General features: G+C 37.9%; 1 protein-coding gene and 1 long non-coding RNA gene across 3 annotated transcripts; one reads left to right on the top strand and one right to left on the bottom strand.

The window, feature by feature from the left end:
- The first annotated feature begins 4,151 nt into the window (after nucleotides 1-4,151).
- Nucleotides 4,152-6,567, top strand: LOC311107831. 2 transcript variants are annotated; one of them, XR_014610453.1, is made up of 4 exons: nucleotides 4,152-4,346; nucleotides 5,003-5,197; nucleotides 5,508-5,594; nucleotides 6,277-6,565. It is a non-coding gene; the product is annotated as an uncharacterized lncRNA (long non-coding RNA). The 2 variants fall into 2 exon arrangements; XR_014610452.1 differs by lacking the exon at nucleotides 4,152-4,346 and adding an exon at nucleotides 4,562-4,645 and having other exon boundaries at nucleotides 6,277-6,567.
- A 182-nt stretch (nucleotides 6,568-6,749) lies between these two features.
- On the bottom strand, nucleotides 6,750-9,894 carry LOC311107722 (uncharacterized protein). Its single transcript, XM_084150237.1, has 6 exons — nucleotides 9,741-9,894; nucleotides 9,491-9,624; nucleotides 8,182-8,329; nucleotides 7,838-8,086; nucleotides 7,460-7,730; nucleotides 6,750-7,139 (listed from the first exon to the last, which is right to left on the bottom strand). The coding sequence occupies exons 1-6, from the start codon at nucleotides 9,794-9,796 to the stop codon at nucleotides 6,942-6,944; spliced, it is 1,056 nt and encodes a 351-aa protein (XP_084006363.1). The 5' UTR covers nucleotides 9,797-9,894; the 3' UTR covers nucleotides 6,750-6,941.
- Nucleotides 9,895-10,605: the final 711 nt, after the last annotated feature.

Genomic DNA, 10,605 nt, shown 5'->3' with positions numbered 1-10,605 from the left:
GACACTCGTTGCCTCTGATTGGGAGTCACTCAGGCAAACATAGAAATCAACACAACAGAATTACCAACATAGAAATACACACATAGAATGAACACACCCTGGCTCAACATAATGAGTCCCAGAGCCAGGGTGTGACACCGTCCAGGAGTTGGCGGATGCTTTAGTCCAGGTCTGGGAGGAGATCCCTCAGGAGACAATCCGCCACCTCATCAGGTGCATGCCCAGGCGTTGTAGGGAGGTCATACAGGCACGTGGAGGCCACACACACTACTGAGCCTCATTTTGACTTGTTTTAAGGACATTACATCAAAGTTGGATCAGCCTGTAGTGTGGTTTTCCACTTTAATTTTGAGTGTGACTCCAAATCCAGACCTCCATGGGTTGATACATTTGATTTCCATTGATAATTTGTGTGTGATTTTGTTGTCAGCACATTCAACTATGTAAAGAAAAAAGTATTTAATAAGATTATTTCATTCATTCTGATCTAGGATGTGTTATTTTAGTGTTCCCTTTATTTTTTTGAGCAGTGTATGTATCTCTAAATCCCATTTCACTACAACTCTACACCTCACTACAGGGACAAACCAATTTGCTTACCATAAGCACTTTAAACAATTCATAAACATAATGTTTTGCAGTATAATGGACTTGCATTATGTTTTTTCATTGATAAGTAATTAAATATAAACAAAAACATGTATGATATGTAACTATACTAAACAAAAATATGCAACAATTTCAAAGATTCTACTGAGTTACAGTTCATATGAGGAAATAAGTCAATTGAAATGAATTCATTTGGCCCTAACAATGGATTTCACATGACTGGGAATAAAGATATGCATTTGTTGGTCACAGATACCTTAAAAGAAATGGGCCTCACAATGGGCCTCAGGATCTCGTCACAGTATTTTTGTGCATTCAAATTGCCATTGATAAAATGCAATTGTGTTCGTTGTCCATAGCTTATGCATGCTCATACCATAACCCCACCGCCACCATGGGGCACTCTTTTCACAACGTTGACATCAGCAAACCGCTCAACCACATGACACCATACATGATCTGCGGTTGTGAGGCCAGTTGGATATACTGCCAAATTCCTTAAAACAACGTTGGAGGTGGCTTATGGAAGAGAAAGTAACAATAAATGATCTGGCAACAGCTCTGGTGAACATTCCTGCAGTCAGCATGCCAACTGGACGCTCCCTCAAAACTTGAGACATCTGTGGCATTGTGTTGTGTGACAAAACTGCACGTTTTAGAGTGGACTTTTATTGTCCCTAGCACAAGGTGCACCTGTGTAATGATCATGCTGTTTAATCAGTTGTTTGATATGCCACACCTGTCAGGTGGATGGATTATCTTGGCAAAGGAGAAATGCTCACTCACAGGGATGTAAACAAATTTGTGCACAACATTTGAGAGAAATACACTTTTTGTGTGTATGGAACATTTCTCAGATATTTTATTTCAGGTCATGAAACATGGGACCAACACTTTACATGTTGCATTTATATTTTTTTCGATGTATTTGTCATTTTAAAGTGTTTTTCATGGTTGAAAAGGCAAGGGACGCAAATGCCACTGCAATTCAAGAAGGCCACAGAAGCAATACTGCCCTACAAAGGCAAAACGCAGCAATTACGCAAATAGTGAAACTGAGAAAAATGGCTTTAAAGTTTTTTGCTATCCAGCCAAGTAATGTTTATGCATATCAACCATAAGCCCTGATTTGACCTATGACCCCTAAAATGCAGATACTGCACTCTGCATTACCCATATAGTTGTTTAAGGTCATACAAAAGAAAAGGCAAAGTGCAGTATCTACAATCTAAGTGTGTTTATCCAACTTTCTTGTTGATTTTTCTGTTTGACGGAAACAGTTTGAGAGTTCAAACTAAATTCCAACTATATTTAATGGTTTTATGTAGTTATGTTTTCATGTTTTGAATGTTGTATTGTAGAAACCCTCATGTATTTTTTTTTTGCCATAAGGTCAGGACTATTTCATCATACAGAATGATTATACTTTGTGCAGTATCTACAATCTAAATGTGCTGGGTTTTTCACGCTCAACAGTTTCCGTGTGTATCAAGAATTGTCCACCACCCAAAGGATATCCAGCCAACTGTGGGAAGCATTGGAGTCATTTGGTGCGCAACTCAATATTAGGAAGGTGATCTTAAGGTTTTGTACTCTCAGTGTACATCAGTGCATTATCACTTATCTACCTACATCATACAGTATTTGGCTGGACAGCAAATAAACTTTCAAGGCATTTTTCTCAGTTTCACTGTTTGCAAAGTTACTGCTCTTTGCCTTTGTATTAAAGAGCGGGTAACTGCAGTCAAAACACGGTGGAGCAAAGCCAAAGCCAAAGTGAAGTACCTTCAATTACTGCTGTTTGCCTTGGTTTTTACTTGGATTTTGTAGTTACTGTAAACCTTACACTCCATTTTCTCTGAAATTGAAGATAATTGAACCAAGACACTTTGTCACAAGATAAAATCGATAGCACAAAGCCTGATTTCAGTCTTAACTCAATTTTGACCAAAAGTGTAGTTACTGCGTTTTTATGGAGGACTAAAAGTGCCACAATTAAATAAATAAATACACCATTAAATAATTACTTAAATGTGTCATTAATTAATTAAAATTAGAATTAAATACATAAATGTGTTATTAAATGTGTCATTAATTAATTCAAATACCGATTCATTTTATGTAAAATACATATATAATAATTTCACTATTTACATTTACATTTCATGGTCCTGCGTTGGAGTGCTTCCTGAATTACTTAAAACTGTCAAACTGACCCATCAAAAGTTGGTAGGCGGAACCTAACGCCTGATTGGTTACCCTCTGCATCAAGCCAAGACAAATCAATTCCGGATAATGGATTGATGCAGAGCTACTGAACACATTCCAATACACTGGGTGGCGCTATTCACCTCTACGTTGGTTTAGTTACACGGTTAAACAGAACTTTCATTGCAACGGCTAAAAATCAAGAGAAGACTCGGTCCTGCTAGCCCCAATGTTGAGACGCTGTGTGAGGTGCAGGACAAAATGTCTAAAAGTTGCCCGGAGCTGCTGAGAGAAGCAGCGAATTTGATTGAGGAAGCTCTGAGCAGAAGTCCAACGGCTCCCGCGGCACCGGTGACTCCGGCAGCTCAGTCACAGCAGATACCGGCCGCTCAATCACGTACACCTGTCCAAGGTAAGCTAAGTAATTTCATGTTAGCCAGGTGTGCTACTATTTAATGATTCGGGACACACGTGTAGGTTAAATTAGATCGACTCGAACATGTATTTGCATGCGGTATTATGATGCTTCGTGCGTGACACGTTTATTGTTAATGGGGGGGGAAGCATAAACCTAGCTAGTTCGCTAATCGGCTAAATGGTGTTAGCTGGCTTGAGCATCCCAAGATAGAAGTAGAGGCTGTTTTAGCTGACTGGTGACCATTGAGCTGTTACGTTTTTCTGTGTTGCAGCGGAGGTAGCAAGGCTCTTTGCGCCATATAACATTGGAGCCAGAAGGAATATGACGAGACGACCAGCACAAGTCCAAGTTAGCCGAAGAAGCTACACACACACTGTCTGTTGTTTGGCTGACCACAATGCGGATAAAATTCCAAGCGTACTGTTTAAAGCTGAACTTCTTACTTCAGGACTTGGAGAGCAAAAAGTAACATTTTCAGGTCAGTGCGAAACTAGGCATTTACCAAAAGTAAAAAAAGTTTGTACTGTCTGTGGCTTGTTGAAATTATTTGCATTTCTTTTTATAGTGACTCAAACTTAATTGGTGTTCATAGTGTCAATAATAGTTATCACAGGCTTATTTGCTTAATTTAAGGTGAGGTGAGTTATGATTTTGTTTTGTTTTTTTCTCCAGGGAATGACCACGATCCCATGGTTATAACAAATAAACTGATGGAAGTGTTTCCGAAGCTCCAACAAGGGGGAGGCTTTGAATTTCTAAAACTTGTAGGATCTACTCGCAGTCGAAATCTTGCGTTGCTTCAGTGTCCCAGCACTGGATACACCCTTGCCTATCTGAAAGATCCATCGATGATGATTGGACAGGCTACAATCTACATACGTCCACTTCAACAGGATCTACCCTTAGATTGTGTACATACATTTACAGAGACTTAGTTTAATACATAATCAAAACAAAGATTACTGGTGACTTTTAATCATTAATTAAAAGCCATTTGTTGTTGTTGTTAGGAGAGCTCACGTCCTGCCTCTGGTCCAGTCATCCCCTGCATCACTTGTCAGAAGGAAGTTCCCTTTTCAGAGATGAAGCTGCACAGATTGAGCTGCAATGGGTATGTACTTCTTAAAGCAATGCAAGGGTAGCATAATTTATTTTCTTTGGGAATATGTCTCTCTTATTGTTGTGCACACAAATAAGCGAGTATGACCATCATTTCAATTGTGTTAACTTCAAGGACACCCATGCAGGAATCAGAAAGAGAACAAGAGGGAGGCCAAAGTGAAGAAAATGATAGTGAGACAGCCCTAGTCAGTGACAGTGTTCCAGTGAGGCCTGAAACATCAGCTGAGAGTGCAGTAGTACCGGCAGTGATTGTCAACGAGGAGTTGGATCGCAAAGAAACAGACAGTGGTTTGTGTCATCACAATAGTGTTGCTATAAGATTGTGTGTAACTGAAAAGTTAATAGAAAGATAACACCTGTAGGATATAATTAGATAAGATAATACAGTTACAGACAATTAATAACATGCAACTGGGTTTTTCTATTTTTCTAATATTTAGTTGTAGTTGTTTAGTAGTGCTGTTTTTATGTCAACTCAGCGTTGTGACAGGTTCTGAAGATGTTGGGTCTCACGTTTTGTCAGTGAAATGAACAGAATTTTCCTCCTGTTCTGTAGAGTGAGAGGATATCTGTATATGCAGGTAACATGCCAACTCACAATATGTCTCTCTGTAATAGATAACTTTATTGTTGTTGTTTGTTTAGAATGGAAGCTTATTAAAGAACCCACTCAAGCTGCCAAAGTTTTCAAAGAGAATCTGCTAAGGGAACATGCAACTGGGAAACCACTTAGAATGAAGATGGATGTAAGGGACTCTGAAGAGGACAGGGAACGGGAGCTTCTCTTATTCTATAAACAGCAGCAAGAATGGGCATGTCCACTTCATTGTACTCTGGTTGGTAAGTAATATAACATTTATAATATAAATACATCAGTACAGTTTATACCACTCAAGTAGCTTATATGGAATTGTTAAATGGGAGAATGGAATGCACAAAATTATATAATTGATAAAAATGTTATATGTATGTATGTGAATATTGTGCACAATATACTCTTGTTATCTGGAATAATCAATATTAAGGATGCTATTCTAGAATTACAGCCAATAGAAGTTTTTCTCCCTTTCTTGTTAAATGTTACCAAATCCAGTTACCTGTATTAGGCCGCCACTTTTTTTCCAGTGTTATTATCAGTATTTTATTTCAGGTGATGTTGCTATCGGAGAGGGAGTGATGCGGTACTTTATGACAACAATCATATCCAAACTCCAGTTTGGATTCAGTCTAGATCTTGGTAAGTATCTTACTAATTTTTTGAAGGTTAATCCATCTATAAATTGCAGAAATGTCTGTCTGTAGCGCATGTCTCTCAGTTAGTCCGATGGATTTCAAACTTGACAGGTGTCTTGCTCTGGTCACGAGTAAGTGCAGTGCCAAGTTTGACGACGTTTGGATAAACGCAAAAGATAGCGTTACATATATAGGTAAAAGAAGCACACATTGGCTTTTGCCGCTCTTGCTGCTTGCCATTCTCACACTGCATGCAACGCTGACTGAGCACCTGTTTGTGTCGTGACTCACTCTACACCGCCTCTCTCTATGCGCGCGCACACACACACACGCGTACACGTACGTTCTGGTGGTTGATGAACGCGGATATGTGCTGTTTAGCGGAGGGCCGGTGGGCAATGTTTTGTGTCAGGTAAGTCTGTAGTAGGGTATACAGGGGAATTGAATTTGAAGTGGTTTGGGGTCCTTCTGTAAGTCATTTTGGAGTAGGCTACAATTTGGTTTAAGTGAATTCTACAAGCAGCAATACCACAGGCCAAGTAATCGCCACTAGTATGATGTAATATATCTATCTATCTATCTATCTATCTATCTATCTATCTATCTATCTATCATACATTTTTATTTAATGTATTTAAGAGGTTAATTGTTGTGACTTTATTCCCTGCTCTCTTGGTACTTTACAGGAGGAATGGGCCGAACACTGCTATTTGAGGGTGAACCTGACCATCTTGTTCCAGCAGCATCAGAGGCACTTATTGAAAGCAACCTCTTCCGGGTTGCAGGAAGGATGTTGGGCCACACCTTTCTGCATGATGGTCCCCATGTCACAGGACTAAGTCCTGCTGTAATTCATGTACTGTTCAATGGGGACCCTGAAATGGCTACTGTTGTTACAGAAGACTGTCCTGATCTGCACATCAGGAGCATCATAGAACTGGTATGTAACCTAAAAGAAACTTTGCCATGTAAAAAATATTGCTTGGGCAGATATAATAACTTGTATGGTCTTAATTCTAACTTGAACATGAAGATCTTACACCGGAACAGAAGGACACAGTTTCAGATCTTTCCATGTCTTGGGATCTTCCGGAATTGACACAAGTTCAGTGTCTTTGAAAACATTAACACACTGTGCAGTAGTTGACTTTTTTTTCTTCCATTTACTAAAATCAAACTGTTCTGCACCTTCAGTGCTAACAGTACAGCATTCATGTTAGTCATTCTGTGGACCATAATGAGACAGGAAGCTTCAAAGAAACAGCTTTTTTTCCTTTCTTTTAAAAGGAAAGTAAACTTTCAGTTTTTCCTTGCTTGTTCTAACACAACAAATAAAAACATGGGTTGGACATCAGTCTAAGATTCTTGATAACACTTCCACAGTCTCTACATATAGTCTAAGTGCATCAGTAACAGAAACTCCTGGAGCTGGCAAAATTGCAACCTCTTCATCTGAGAGCTCACGGGCCAGCTGAACCTCGGGGACTGACACAGTGCCTCGATGAAGGCAGTGAGGTCCGTTCCAATCGATCCCATATTCTTCAGGAACCTGAATGGATGACAAGCATAATCAGTCTTGTACTTAAAACTAGTTTGACATGTCCTTACACAAGATTGTTATTTTTGGTCACCAAGGCAGTGAGAAATGAAATGTTACTTATTCAGTTTTTAAAAATAATACAGCTTTGCATAGTATGCACTGTAGAAACTACAGCTCACAGGTTGATCTTTAAAAGCTCGGGAGATTTTAAAGAGACAATAATCTATAGTAAATGTTTCATTTAAAGTATCACATTTGGCACCATTTTTTTCTCCCGTAATTCCTTTGGGGAAACAATTTTAAGAAAGTGTTTAAAGTTCATTGTTAACCTCAGTAGGATCCTCCTCAGGGCCTTGCTCTCTGTAACTTCTCCAGAGTTGCTGTGGTGACTGATTCCTTTCAGTTCTAAGACCGTGGAAGTTCCAAGCATCTCGAAAAGAGTCGAGGCTTTGCTGAACCAGTGGAAGGAAAATCCGGTGCAGAGCGAAAAGATGGACTTCATTGTCTGGATTCAGTGTCTCCTGATCTTCCAATGAAGTAAAGATCTGATAGAAGAGGTCCAGGGCATGTTCATAAACATCTCTCCACATCCTCTCTATTCTGTGTTTAGGATAAAATTGAGAAATTGTTAATTTATGACATATGCTAAAGTACATTCAACTAGTATGTTAGTTGTGTGAGCCTAGTTGCCAAACATATTTCTTTACCGCTGATTGTGGACACTTCTGCCTGTGATGTGTGAATTCCTGTCGGTACCTCTGCTTCTGATCATGAATTCTGCTACATCTGCATTCTCCCCCCCTTTGTCAGACCGTACCCTTGATGGCAGCCCATACTGCTCAACAGCGGCGATAAAGCTCTGTAAGACCGTATGAGCTCTATTATTGCCGGCCACAGTCAGGTAGACCACTAAACGACTGAATCCATCCACCCCACCGTGGACAACAAATCTCCACCTGTTGCAAACACATGAAAAAATATAACTTTATTGTATAACAATTGTAATGAAACATATAGAAAGATGCATTGTTTATCTGCTAATATCACTGACCTGATAAGCTTATGGTGGCCATCTATATGCCACAAAGAGTTTGGGCCAGGAACAAAATACTGCCGTCGCCTTAATACACGCAGCCTCAGACGTCTCATGTAGACTCCCTCTGCATTGACTCTGCGTAAAGACTCTTGCAGTCTTGAGACTGAGGGGAGGAATTTAAAATGAATAACCACACACTCACTGGCTACTTATTTTGAGGATATAGTGGTGTCATAATAAAATAAATAATGTGTGTAAAACAGTCAACTATTACAGAACCACCACAGCTTCAAAAATGTACTTTACTGTCAGATATTGTACATATACATACATACATATATATATATATATATATATATATATATATATATATATATATATATATATATATATATATATATATATATATGTATATATATATGTATATATATGTATGTATGTATATATATATATATATATATATATATATATATATATATATATATATATATATATATATATATATACATACACATATATATACACATATATAAAAATTATATATACATATATATACACATACATACATACATATACATACATATATACATACATACATATATATATTTATATATATATACATACATATACATACATATATATACATACATACATATATTTATATATATATATATATATATATATATATATTTATATATATATATATACATACACACATATATATACATATATATACACATATACATATATATACACATATACATATATATACACACATATATAGATAGATAGATAGATAGATAGATAGATAGATAGATAGATAGATAGATAGATAGATAGATAGATAGATAGATAGATAGATAGATAGATAGATAGATAGATAGATAGATAGATAGATAGATAGATAGATAGATAGATAGATAGATAGATAGATAGATAGATAGATAGATAGATAGATAGATAGATAGATAGATACCACATGCTCGAACAGAGATGACCTGAGATTTTTTGCCTCCTATGATATTTTGCTTTTCTATGATTATATTATACCCTTTACAGCAGGGGCACATCCGGACAGCTGAGAATATTACTGTCAGATATTGTTCCACCTCTATTAAACAGGAGGCTAAAAATCACAGGACATGTCTATCCTGATGATACAAGTCAGCCGTCCTGAAATGTGTGTTTCTCTTCACATTTCTTCTACACATTCTACATCTCAGAGGCGATGTCTTTCCATAAGCGGGCTTCCTTCACCTTTCAAAGGGGCAGAGCTCCAAATTAAAAATACATTTAAATAATGCCCATATTATTATCTACTCACTTGGAACATGCACACCTCTTGCATTCAGGTGACCACGCATTAGCTTGTAGCCGGTGTTTGGATGACTTCTGTGAATTTCACTTACAATACGGTCTAACTCCTCATCATTCACAGCTGAATAGAGATCTGTCTTTCTGTACAAACAAGAAAAACACAACATCAAGTAATGTTACCTTAAACGTCATATTCTTTCCGAGTGTATGAGAGCAGCAATTCATAAACAGAAAACTCATGAATTTAGTGTAAATACCTTAAACTGTATTGTTGCATGCGCCTCCTGATGGTCCTCTTTGACACACCGAACATCGCTGCAATTTGAACTGCGGGAACTCCACAAAGAAGTTGATGCTCCAGAACTGCACTCGGTATGTCAAACGCCAAACGCCCCGGTCCCTGTGTGTGTTGGGCCTGAAGTGCCCTGGTACCAGAGAAGCGGTGGACAACTTCTTCTAGATTTGCAATCACTCTGTGGTCGATATCTTCGTCGGAAAGTGCGGAAATGACTCCAACAACTTCAATAAGTTCCTCTGCTTTACTAGCTACATGCTCTGGGTCAGCAGGTCCTGCTTCTACATCCTCTGCTAATTTTAAAATGTCTCTAACCAACTCCCTGGAAAGTTCACGGAGATCCTCCATTGTCTCTATCCAGGTTGGCCTACTCTACTTCAGACCAAAGCAATGGATCAGACTAGATTCGCGTTAGCCCCGCCCACTGACTTTGATGGGTCAGTTTGACAGTTTTAAGTAATTCATGAATCACTGCAATGCAGGATCATGAAATGTAAATGTAAATAGTGAAATAATTATATATGTATTTTACATAAAATGAATCGGTATTTGAATTAATTAATGATACATTTAATTACACATTTATGTATTTAATTCTAATTTGAATTAATTAATGACACATTTAAGTAATTATTTAATGGTGTATTTATTTATTTAATTGTGGCACTTTTAGTCCTCCATACGTTTTGCCTTTGTAGCGCTGAATAGATACCTGATCTAGTTTGAGGTCATTGGGATGAATTTCAAGTGTGCTTCACTTCTTCCTGACTTTACTTTGTAATAAATTCTACCTGGAACATACTGTATGTCTCTGGCTGGGAAGATCA

The sequence above is a fragment of the Coregonus lavaretus genome (assembly GCF_964263955.1).
Source record: "Coregonus lavaretus genome assembly, chromosome: 32".
Taxonomy (NCBI): Eukaryota; Metazoa; Chordata; class Actinopteri; order Salmoniformes; family Salmonidae; genus Coregonus; species Coregonus lavaretus.
This window is presented reverse-complemented; position numbering and strand designations above follow the sequence as displayed.

Excerpts from the sequence above, each read along its gene's own strand:
- LOC311107722 (XM_084150237.1), bottom strand. The coding sequence starts at position 9,796 with ATGTTCGGTGTGTCAAAGAGGACCATCAGGAGGCGCATGCAACAATAC. Across the intron at positions 8,330-9,490 it reads AAGAGGTGTGCATGTTCCAA|TCTCAAGACTGCAAGAGTCT; the intron begins GTGAGTAGATAA and ends TCCTCCCCTCAG. Across the intron at positions 7,140-7,459 it reads CTGAGGAGGATCCTACTGAG|GTTCCTGAAGAATATGGGAT; the intron begins GTTAACAATGAA and ends TCATCCATTCAG.